At 35.2% G+C, this 12,911-nt stretch overlaps 1 protein-coding gene across 1 annotated transcript in view; it reads right to left on the minus strand.

Moving 5' to 3' along the window:
- ppap2d (phosphatidic acid phosphatase type 2D) overlaps positions 1 to 8,362 on the minus strand; it is a 31,678-nt gene extending 23,316 nt beyond the window's left edge. Inside the window, exons 1-2 of the mRNA XM_052552674.1 lie at positions 8,178 to 8,362; positions 7,766 to 7,992 (exon numbers count right to left, since the gene is read on the minus strand). Of these exons, the coding sequence (XP_052408634.1) occupies positions 7,766 to 7,946 (181 nt within the window). The 5' untranslated portion in view covers positions 7,947 to 7,992; positions 8,178 to 8,362. The remainder of the gene's footprint in view (positions 1 to 7,765; positions 7,993 to 8,177) is intronic.
- Positions 8,363 to 12,911: the final 4,549 nt, after the last annotated feature.

The following is a 12,911-nucleotide window of genomic DNA, read 5'->3' on the forward strand; positions in this document are numbered from 1 at the left end:
AAGAAATGTTTGATTTCACAACCTTTATAACGAAGTTCAAACAACATAAATCAAAGCGTGATTTTGCAGGAATTGTAATCAGGCGCTAAAAATAATACCCTTTTAAAGTTCTTTGAGCCAGTGGGATCACTCAGGGTCCTAAGCAGACCCGATTTTGAGGGGGACTCGATTTCTCATGACATCCTAGTTTTCCTCATTTACTTTGTACTTTATGATCAACAAACAAGGGCAGCAAGATAAATTGCATGTGATTGTCATGCGCATCTCGTCAGTAGAGCCGGTTCTGTGGTTAATAGTACTGGTAAATCTCCATCACGTGCTTTCAGATGGAAATTATTCAGATGCATTTAATACACAGAGCCTTAGATCACTGACAAGCTGCACTATACCGTGTCCAATGGATGAATCACATTTGATTATTAACCCAATATTGCGTAGCTTGTCAGTGTTAGTTTTTTTATTAATGACATTTATGTTGTTGTTAATACAGCATATAGCACTAGTCAACTAAATGAATGTAACATGGCAAAGATGAATGCACTTTTGGAAGTTGAACATGAGGGAAATGTCATGTCCTGTGTTCTGATGTGATGTTGTTCATGTTCTTGTTCATGATGACATTTTATTTTATTGCTGTTATTAATTTGTGTAAGTTATTATAACCTAAAGATGCTATGTAGATTTGAAACCGAAAATAGTTTTTTCATCATGCCACGTTCTTGGTAAAAAAAAAAAAAAAAAAAAAAATATGTTAATCAAAATGGATTTATTGCATTTTGGGACCAAACTTTTCATATATATTAATAGATTAGTTATAGATTTAATTAGCCTATATACAGATTCAGGATTTAGTTATCTACATCTAACACATGTATTAGATTATAATTTAGAGGTATTTACAATTATATTTTAGATTTACTTTTATGTTCAGATTTACAAATTCAGATCTATATATTCACTATGTATTTTTATACGGATTTATAAAATTGTATGTATACATTTTTATTTATTTATCTGTATATCTATCTATCTATCTATCTATCTATCTATCTATCTATCTATCTATCTATATATTTACAAAATATTTAAAAGTATAACCACAGCTATGTAGTATGTTTAACTACAGCTAAAGCACAAATATTTAGTATTTTGCAATACCATATTTGATACTATTTATACTGTCACACTGACATTATGGTTGAGCTAATGTGAAGAGAACAGGGCTCAATATGCATTTATCAACATGAATGAGCATGTGGAGATGGCAGACACCATGTGCTCATGAGCAGGCATGAATGTGCTGCCGCCCACATAACTGACATGCTCCAGCGTGCTGCAATCTCACTGTCTCACTTGACAGCTTTCGCTGCCAACTCAATGGAAACACAAGACGTTTTCTACAAACAGACACATTATACGCACACACCTACAGGCCTCACACTGCCGCACACTCCACACTCCTCCTTCGATTAGATGCTGCATTTTGTGGCAGAGAAGAAAGGTGAAGGAGAGAGAAGTGATAAACAGAAAGATGGCCTTCATTCAGGTACAGCATCGCTCCATCTGATAGGATGCCTGTCCTCCTCTCTCAATAAAAGCTTTACTCACTCAGTGAGATGTTAAACGCACACACACTGCCACGTCTGTCTTTTGCTTTGATGTCTCAGTCATTTCCTTTAGATCAGAGTTAGGCATCTCACCTGTACAAATCTAGTGAGGCACTCAAGGTTACAATGATCACTGAATCACTGAGACAGCATGAAACCAAATCATTCACAAAACCACTTCCACTGACAGTACCATTGTTCACTGATGTTATCAATGGCACATATGTGTGTGTGTGCGTGTTACAAATCTAAAATGTAAATACATGTGCAGAAATGTGCATAAACCACAAAATAAAAATAAAAATAGATGAAATTCAAAATGATCGAAATGAAAATATAAATAAAAATAGAGGAAAATCTAAATGTAAGATGTATATATATAAATGTATATATATATATATATATATATATATTTCTTAAAATATATGGCACATACAATTCAATATTACATTTAAAAAATCTATAAATAAATAAAAATGTAATCATGAATATATAGATCTCAATTTAAAAAAAATAAATAAATCAATTGAACTAACTTTATCTAATGAATAGTCTAATATTTATTTAATTGAATTTAAAAACAAATCCTGAATATACAGATCTGAATTGATTTAAAATCTTAATTTTTAATTTTAAATAGCTTTAAACTAACCAAAATCATTCACTAATATTTATATTATTTATAGATAATATATCAATCTTGAATATAAAGTGCATAGCCTTCTAAATAAGTACAAAAAAATCTACATATATTGTTATATCATTTTTACAAATCCTTATTTAAAAAGTAAATTCTGAATCTGAAATTATGCAAACCTGAATGTTCTCTGTGGTTGTTAGGCAGTTGCTGAGATGTTTCTTTGGTTTCTAAGGTGTTTTTCAAATAAAATCAAGTGTAATGGTTAAGCCTGCCCGTTTAAAAAAGTACCATAGTATTACCATGAAAATATACTATACAATATATCAATACTGCAGCATATATTTATTAGAAATATTTGTTGTTGTTTTTTTTTTGTTTTTTTATATATAATGGTTTGGGTGTGTGTGTGTGTGTGTGTGTGTATATATATATATATATATATACACACACACACACACACACAGACATGCATACAGGTGCATCTCAAATTAGAATGTTTTGGAAACACATTGTGAAACTCATTTTCCTCTTGACAATATCCCATAGATTCTTTATGGGATTCAGGTCTGGAGAGTTTGCTGGCCAGTCAAGCACACCAACAGCATGGTCATTTAACCAATTTTTTGGTGCTTTTGCCAATGTGAGCAGGTGCCACATCCTGCTGGAAAATGAAATCAGCATCTTCAAAAAGCTGGTTAGCAGAAGGAAGCATGAAGTGCTCCAAGATTTCTTGGTAAATGGGTGCAGTGACTTTGGTTTTCAAAAAACACAATGGACCCATACCAGTAGATGACACAACACCCCAAATCATCACAGACTGTGGAAACTTAACACTGGACTTCAAGCAACTTGGGCTATGAGCTTTTCCACCCTTCCTCCAGACTCTAGGAACTTGGTTTCCAAATGTAATACAAAACTTGCTCTCATTTTAAAAGAGGACCAATTGGGCAACAGTCCAGTTCTTCTTCTCCTTAGCCCAGGTAAGACTCCTCTGACATTGTCTGTGGTTCAGGAAATTACTTGACACTGTGTGTGCGGTGGCTCTTAATGCCTTGACGCCGGCCTCAGTCCATGCCTTGTGAAGTTTACTCATTGCTTTACAATGCTCACAAGACTATTTTTTTTTTCACACTTTTCCCTTCCACTCAACTTTCTGTTATCATGCTTGGATACAGCACTCTGTGAACAGCCAGCTTCTTTGGCAATGAATGTTTGTGGCTTTCCCTCCTTGTGAAGGGTGTCAATGATTGTCTTCTGGACAACTATAAGATCAGCAGTCTTCCCCATGATTTTGTAGCCTAGTGAACCAGACTGAGGCTCAGGAAACCTTTACAGTTGTTTTGAGTTGATTGACGTCATCATATTCAAATTTTTTGTGTGAGCCAAAATCATCAATATTAAAAGAACCAAAGACTTAAACTACTCCAGTCTGTGTGCACTCAATTTATTTAATACACGATTTTCACAATTTGGGTTGAATTACTTTAAAAAAATTAACTTTTCCACGACATTCTAATTTATTGAGATGCACTTGTATACACACACACACACACACACACACACACACATATGGAATAATTTAATAAAATATTACAAAAACTTTAAAAACCATCTATCCATCAACTGTATTTATTTGCCTGTCGGTCTCATCTGTAAAGCATATGACCTTCAAACTTCATGGGCTTTTAAACTTAGTTTTTTGTTTATTTTTTCAAATGAGGCAAAATGGTGAGGCATTCAATAGTTTCAAAGTGATATCTAATATATATATATATATATATATATATATATATATATATATATATATATATATATCTTATTTTTTTCACTGCTATATGAGGATTGTGAAATTGTGGAAGAGGCTGATAGGGAATCAGTACTGCTTGTCTCAACAGGCTTTCTCATAACACGCACTCAGGTATGCCTGTGACCTTTCTTTCACACTTTCACCTTTGACCTGCTCAAGCCACAGGTACTCAAGCATATCTCCAGGGCAAGCATTTCTCCAGAACCTCCTTATGTATCGCAGTCTGGCCAAGTGGAATGTACTGACAAAAGAGTTGCAGAGAAGCGGAGCCGAGTGATCGATCGTCCCAGCGTGTCTGAGTGCCTCTGTAAACAATCTGCAGTGTTGTTTTCCGCTGCTGATGCAGCCAGCGCTCACTTTCACATGCACACCAAGAGATTCTCAGACAGATCCGCCATCAAAGCTGCTCTTATTCCAGCTTTGTTGGGTTATTAAAAGTGCATCAGAATGCCGTGGCATGAATACCATATTCACTGCTGAAAAAACAACACACTGAAATCAGAAATAGTCCTTCAGCCTGTGATAGTCTCAAGCTCAAACACAGTAAGCCAGGAGAAATACAATGCAGACAACATGTTTAGTGACCTTTAAAATATGCTGGTTATAAAATGCAGGATAACCTTACACCACTAAATATTTTTCAGTGCATTTATGTTGTTTAATGTTGCCAAACAACTTGCAGCATTAATATCCAGCAGATTTCAACTGTTGTTCAGCCACAGATGTGTTTTGCAGCACCTCTAAATATAGTTCATCAAATCAGATTTAGATTTAAAACTGTAAATGGTCAATAAATTCGCAACTATAACTGCAAATTCTATATTAACAAGCCAGGTTGCTAAGTTTATAACTTAATAATATAGTTCATTAGCCAATCTGAAAGATGTTAACATCAACTCTATTTTGCAGAATTCAACGTGTGAAATCAAAGGTTGTAGTCCCAAATATCAGAAACATGTCTATCGGTTTAATTAGTCTTATTTTCATCCAAACAGAGTATCCAATTATTTAGTCCAACATAATCCTTGTGAAAAAGAGGTGCACTCAATTGTATCGAATGTAAAAGCTTTATTTAAAGAGAGTCCAGTTTCATGACTGTGTTTCTTAACACACTTAAGGATGCTTTTAAACAAGGCATTTTTTAATTTCAAAATAAACGTTTTAAAATAAATTAGTCAATTAGTCTAATAATATTTAATGAATATTTTCTGAATGCACGAAATTGCACCTTCGTCATTATAAATATCAAATGAATAACATATTTAAATAAATGACATACATTTTCAACAGAAATGATATTAAAGTATATTTTAGTTTATACCATAAATGCTCGCCAGTACATTCAGCATTACAATTTAACCATATTTCAAAGACAAAAGAAGTAATTATGAAATAACATATAAAGATGAATTTAAGTCCTACTTTTGTGGTTTAAAAAGCACTTTTTTAAGCATAGATGAAACCACAGTACAGGTTAACATTACAGTGGGACTCAACACTTACTGTCAGACTTTCAAAATTCTTCATCACTTAAATTAAGATAATAATAATAATAATAATAATAATAATAATAATAATAATAATAATAATAATAATAATAATAATTTTAAAGTGTGGCCACCACAAAATCAGACTTTAGCATCACTTTTTACTTTGAGATCGTTCTGAAGTTAAATACAGATTTAAAATCATAACAAGATATAGTTTAATAGCTATGATACTATCTTTGAAATCAAATATTTCTGTAGCTATGACAGGAAACACAAGCATCTAACAGTTAGTTTAAAAAAAATATATATATATTATATATATATATATATATATATATATATATATATATATATATATATACCCAAATAGGAAATACATTTCCATACTTCAGATGAATACAGCATAAATGAGCTGCATGATGTGGCTCTGAATATTTGACAGTTCCACGTCCATAAAAAGAGGGAAATGCATGCACGATGGCAGAGTGAGCAATCGCAGACGACCCTGTCCTTCATCGCATCATGCCTCATCCCACAGCACAGTTCCTCTCTGCTTACTCTCCACATACTGCAGTCTGTCATCACAAGTTCATAAAAGCTTGTCTTTCTTAATCATGTATTAATCCGGTTAGAGTTCACAAAACTGCTGATTGCATGACTGTAATGTCATCATAAGTCAGAAAGTGACAATCATCCTTAATAAAAGGAGGAACTTTCCTCCATAAACCTCAAGCAGGAACCAGACACGGTTCTAAAAACAGATTCTGTGGGACAAGGACTTTTCCCTGGAGGCTTACAGCAGGTCTTGTGAGTGATCCGCACAGTCAAGCCGGTGAAGAAATTACTGTAACCTGTCTGTCTGCCTGGACAGGTTCTCTTTGGCACACCAAAAGCAACGACCAAAAAAAAATACAATTGAAGTGTTTATCGCCTCATCCCTGTTGTCAATGTTGCTCTGAAACAGATGGGGTGTGAACTAATTTTATTTACTAGCAGCTATATATATATATACATATAAATATCTAACATTCTTGAATCAAGATGCATTTACACACACACACACACATATATACACACACACACACATATATATATATATATATATATATATATATATAAATATATATATATATATATATATATATATATATATATATATATTCTGATAGATTTAAAAAACAAAAACAAGACTTAATATCTTTGTTTGTTTTTTTTTTTTTTTTTTTTTTTGCAGTCACCTAATAAATGTGTTTCATATTGTAGGAACTACATTAAGCAGGTTAATTAAAAATATATATTAAAAGACCAAAATATTATTTTATTTGACATCATTAACTTGACTACATAAGGTTGAAAGAAAAATAAATAAATATGGGCTTATATTATTGTGTTATAATACAGTATTATATTTATGTATGGGTATGGGTATGGGTTTATAGATATAGTGCAGGTTTCCAAATTTTTTTTTTTTAATTTTTTTTTTTACAGTGAAACTAATACTGTTTAATGAAAGCTACAATAAAGTATAGCCAAAACAGAGTAAACAACATGCAGTTCCAGGCATCTGAAAAGGCAGTTTCACTTTTCTCTGGAGAGCTGCTTGTTTCCAAGGATACAGCAGAATTTCCCAGGACAAACTTTCCTGCCAACTCTAAACTCAAGACACACACACCACGTGCGTAGAGGTTATGAACTTCTTATTTTCCTTTCCTGAGTTCTGATTTGGCTTTTGAGAGGATTTTTTGGATGGGGCAAATTCGTTTGTCTCCACTTTTTGAACTGTTGTTCCCGTGTCATATTTTGACAGCAGTAAAACATTATTAGGCCTATCTATTGTGGAGAAGTCAAAAAGTGTTTTTGTTATGACGTAAACATGTGAAGTGGAAGCTCCAGAACCTGGAGTGGTGTTTTAAACTTTTTTTCTTTGCTAAGGAGGAGAAGTGGGGTGGAAAACATTTTTCAGATTGGCAACATTTTCAATAACCTTCATTACTACATTATATAATGCTAAATAAATAATCATGTACGTTCTAATACAAACGTCATGAAACTTTGATTTGACCCGCAAAGCATTATATAATACTTATAATTATAAAGTGTAACCCAGTAGGCTACCAGTTTTGTTTTTTCAGAATATTTTACAAATAATAACATAGCAATATGTCATTAACATCATATTTGTAAGTTACTACAACGTGTCACCCAACTTTCGTTCTCTTACCCACGAGCAAACAGAGGATGTCCAGTCCGACCAGCATCTTTCTGCTGGAGCACTGAACCGTGTCCAAAGGTTCCGCGGGACTCGGGATGTGTTTCGTGCCGTTCTCCCGCGCCGCGTCTCCGGATCCGCCGTGATCCGCCAGCCGCTGCTGGAGCTCCTCGTGACTGTTCAGCTTCTGCATGATGTCCGTTCAATTCAACACTTGTGTTGGCGTCAATTAAGCCAATCTGACAGGTCAGGAATCTGAGTTCAAGTTTGGAGTCGTCTGAATGTTTTACGTGAAAATCCAGTAAGTGTCACATCGGATACAAGCGCACGTGTAGAAGACGAATACAGAAAAATACCAACAAGTCTCAACTAATAAAGCGAACAGACTTGACTAAGGATCCTGGTCCGCTCTCTCTTAACTTACATGAAAACTCCTTTCCCCAGCACTTATGAAAAGTTTCAGCTGCACTTTGGCCATCATCATCTGGACATGATGACGAAAAACACATTCCTGAAAACATATGTCAAAAGTTTGTCATCCTCTGTGACTTGTCCTCTCCATGTCAAACAACTGTCTTTCTACAACAACCCCAGAGAAAACTTGAAGCGTGTTTTGATTAGTGGGAATTAGCGTTATATTCCTCCGCCCTCTCTAGGGCTGTCTCAAAACCTAGTGAGCTGCCTACACAGTCAGCATTTTGACGTTTGAACTTGCAAGCTGCCTACTTAGGGAAATATTTTCGGGTGCGCAATTTGGTTGGTTCATTTTGCACACAAAATTGGCTTATAACGAAATTTAGAACAATAAGATCCAATTTTTTTTAAACAACACACAGTTTTTGTCATATTTAAAATTTAGTTTGTTTTCAATGTTATCAGACTGATTGCCTTCTCAGGTGACCGCCATGTCTGTTGATTCTTTTTTATGACCAGTGTGTGTTGCCAGATTGGAAATGTCCAAGTATCATACCAGAAGAGATTATTGGAAGAAAATTATCGAATACGAGTCAAACGTACATAATACAGCTATTTATCTAAACCAACCAGTTTTTGACACAAATTGCAAATTACCACAAAAGATAAATAACTAGGCGTACCTGACACTGTGTCTACACTTGACGCAAGCAGCGCATCGCAGTGCGACACGACACATCCTTGACAATATTCTGATGCCTCATACTATTTATGATGTATTAAAATTATTTTTAACACTCATTTGTCGCATCCAGTGTAGACAGATTCAAGCTGTAGCAGCCAGGCGGCAAGGAAGTCGACCGGAAGTTGAAGTCGGGTGGGGACTGCCATCTTTTAGCAGAACTTCACTTGCGTTAGCATTCCCATTGACTCCCATTCATTTTGGCGTCACTTTGACAGCGAATAACTTTACATCTGAGGCGTTTAAAGACTCCGTTTGTCCATTATTTATTTATAAAGATACACAACAATGTATAAAGGGCTCCATTACCTTCTATGTTACATTATGGCCCAGTATAAACAGTTTTTGTAAAAAATAGGCTAACGATTGCGTCATAACCACGTGACTCTCTGTCGCATTACCGTACAGACAGGAGGAGAAGCTCGCAGGCAATTAACTTAATATGGCGTACTGGTATTACATTTTAAAATACTATACAAAATAATTAATCAAAATACTTACTCCTGCTCACTCACGCCAAAGAACTCCCCGCTCAAGCTCGCCGTCTCTGCAAGATTAACGATGGCAGTTTGCACGCACAGCCACTTAGAAGATTTACATCTGTCAGACAGGTTGCTGACGTCGTCAAGCTTCGTTTGAGTCTGCGCGTCAGAAACGGAAGTGCTAAAAAACGCTAAAAATGGGCTTCACTTGTCTCAATTGAGTTCCAATGGGGTCGCTGTGTCCATTTCTTTTACTGTCTATGGTAGCAGCGGAGCGACGGTGTTAACTCCACCTTTGAGCCGCTGTCATCAGAAGCCTGCGTTTTGCCAGATGTTGAGGGGGCTCTTGCCATCATGGACCTGCAACATAGTGCTCATTGGCTTTAAAGCATGGCACCCTCCTGCATTTTTATCATACTCTAAGGTGCACACAATTGCATTTAGAGAGTCTGTAAAGCCGATTTCATGCATGAGAACAGAAGACCTTTGACTACAACTATACCATCATTTGAATTGTCATAAAATTAAAAAATTATCGTAAAATTATGGAATTTTTTCATTATTGATCGTACATCGTACAAAGGTCAAAATTATCGCCCTCCGGAGGGCGCATACGAAATGAGAGAAATTAGAGTGTTTGCTCATCTGCAATAAGATGTTTTCTTGCAGATGTCAAATATACTTTAAGAAGATGTCTTGAAGATGTTTATGATCTTAGAGATGTCTATCAAATGTTTTTTTTTTTTTTTTTTTTTTTTTTTTTTTTTTGTCCTCATGCAAAATTCCCAATCAATTCCTTTAATTCAAATGTAGCTCCTGTTGTTACTAAATCTTTGAGTCCCTGTATGTGTGCATTCTTCTGTTAATGCAGCTTGGGTAATGTTGAGCAGCTGAATCACATAAACTGTTTTCTAACACATATGCCATCTAGCTAGGCAGCTCACTAGCAATTGAGACACAGTCTTTCTCCTTCCTCCTCTCTTCCTGCTCCTTTCTCATGAAACTGGCAAATGCTGCCCCTCTCTGTCTTTCAACTCCAACTAATTCTGAAGATCTGTTTTCCCTTTTCATTAAATGGAGGCCTTGAAGAAAACCTGTCAGACCTTATCCTTTATACTCCTTTCACAATGACCATCGATTACAATAATATAGGCTCGTATTTCATGTAAAAAGTCACACAGCACACATAAAGTAACCTACTAAATGAGTTGTGGGCCTCTCTGTAGGGGTTTCTTGACATCTGTGTGAGGTTTTCAATTATCCCCAGGTCTGGTGAGCTTTGGAGAATTGGGAAATATTGCCATCTGGTGAGTGTTTTAACAATTACATTTTCCATACGATTCAACAGTTTTTTTTTTTTTTTTTTTTACTTGCCCTTATTTGTATAATTGTCTTGTATATTTAATATGTATTTTTTTGCTCTACTCTTAGTGTTATCTGTATGCACCAAGGGTCTGAGGGTAACGCAACTTAAATTCTCAGTATGTACTGTATGTGGTGCGTATGTGGAAGAACTGACAATAAAGCTTGACTTTGACTTGACTTGAGTCTGTGCAATTCTCAAAGCCCCAGTCACACCAACAATAAAAGCTGAAGATCTGCGACTGTCTGTAATGTCCACAACCATCTTCAGGTCTTTTCTCAATGACTGAGTTGCTCACAGACTGATTTTTTTTATTTCCCGTGTTTTTATGCCTCTTCTTAATTGTTTATTGATTCACCAGTGAACTGTGGGGTATTGTATAGCAGAGCATCTGACTATAATTGATATTCTGCTAATTATAATAAAGAACTGGAGCAAAAGAAAGAACTGAAATGAAAAATATATTATTTAACTTTTTATGACCGTTTAAGTCATTATAACATTTGAAATGAGTCAGTTAAGCTAATCAAAATTTCAAATGTAAATATATATATTTTTATTTAATTTTATTTATTAAAGTAGTTACTCTACTAGGGTACTGTTTTTAACTGTAGCTGGCATAGGTACAATTGGAACAAAAGAATTTATTGTCTTTATGAACTAAGTGTAAAATACAAAAAATAAATTTATATACAGATAATGGAAATACCTGCTGTTTTCTCACACAAAATTAACAACTTTTGGTGTGGATCAACTGACCTTTTTATGGAGCTTATCAAGACCCCAATGTGATGTCTGTTTCTGTGAATCCTCATTGCACATTCAGAACATCACATAATGTGCTCAAACCTTTTAAGACCTATAGGTGGAGACAAACAACCATTTGTTTGAGAATCAAAATGAGCTGTATTAGCATGCTTGCACACACAGGAGTTTGTCTTGGTGTCAGAAGATCCCAGTACACAGAAAAATGTTATTATTAGCATTATGTTTGTGAAATAATTATTACTTTTGGGTGGACATGGCTTCTGAGTCTACACACATTTTGGGTGATTCTCTTGTGTCTTATGAACTGAATTCAGGTAATCAAATGAGTTTTCCACACTTTTCCATTATTGTAGTTTCAAAATGCACATGCACTATAGTATCTTTACATTTCAGTCTATTCCTGTCCAAGTGGACTGTTGTTGGCCAGTATCCTTTAGGCTGTTTCCAAAATGAGGACAAGACTGTATGTTGTCGATCTCACTTTCAAAAAAAAAAAAAAAAAAATTACAATGGATTACTTTTGCTGTATACACTGATGTGTGTGCGTGTGTTTGTGTGAAAATGATATGTAAAAGGGATGTTTTGACAAGGGAGTATGTGATACTTGTTAAAAGATTAAATCCCAGAGGTCAATGAAGTGAATGGATGGGTGTTTCTCTCTGTTGTCAGCCGTTTTAAAATTACAGCATGCAAATCCTTCCTGAGCTGGATTAATGTCACCTTCAAAATCCCCCATGGGCTTTATTTCACGTACACAGCATCTTCAGATGCTCCACTGAAAGCCTAGTGATACACCTGTACACTCTTAAAAATGATGGTTCTTAATTGTCATCTTTTGTTCTATGAAGAATCTTTAACATCGATGGAACTTTTCCACTCCACAAAAGGTTCTTTATAGTGAAACAAGTTTCCCAAGATTATTAGAATGTTCTAGAAAAATAGAAGAACTATTCACTCAAGGGTCCTTTGAGAAATCTATAATGGTTCCTCTATGGCATCGCTACACTTTTTGGACCTCTGCAGCTTAGTTCATAAGCGTATTAGTTGTAATGTCAACACGGTCAGTTGATATAGGATAGAAATTGAGTAGGGGAGAGAAACGTCTGTCGTGGACACATGCAACCATGTTCACCGTTCATAACTTTCCTATCACGTCCCCACACAGGTGTATTTAAATTTTAATTTAATTTATTTTTAAGCTCTGAACTTCCTCTGGTGAGGCAGAGGATCCATCCACAAGAATGACCAGTCAGCAACCGCACTCGCCCCAGATAGATGACTTCATCTTTGAAATGTTCCTCTGTGACTCTTTCGGTTCCTCTCGATCAAACACATCTGAACAGCGAGGTTCCTCTTTTGATTTTCTTCTTCACTTATTTATTATCTCAC

Source organism: Carassius gibelio, chromosome A3 (genome assembly GCF_023724105.1).
Source record: "Carassius gibelio isolate Cgi1373 ecotype wild population from Czech Republic chromosome A3, carGib1.2-hapl.c, whole genome shotgun sequence".
Taxonomy (NCBI): Eukaryota; Metazoa; Chordata; class Actinopteri; order Cypriniformes; family Cyprinidae; genus Carassius; species Carassius gibelio.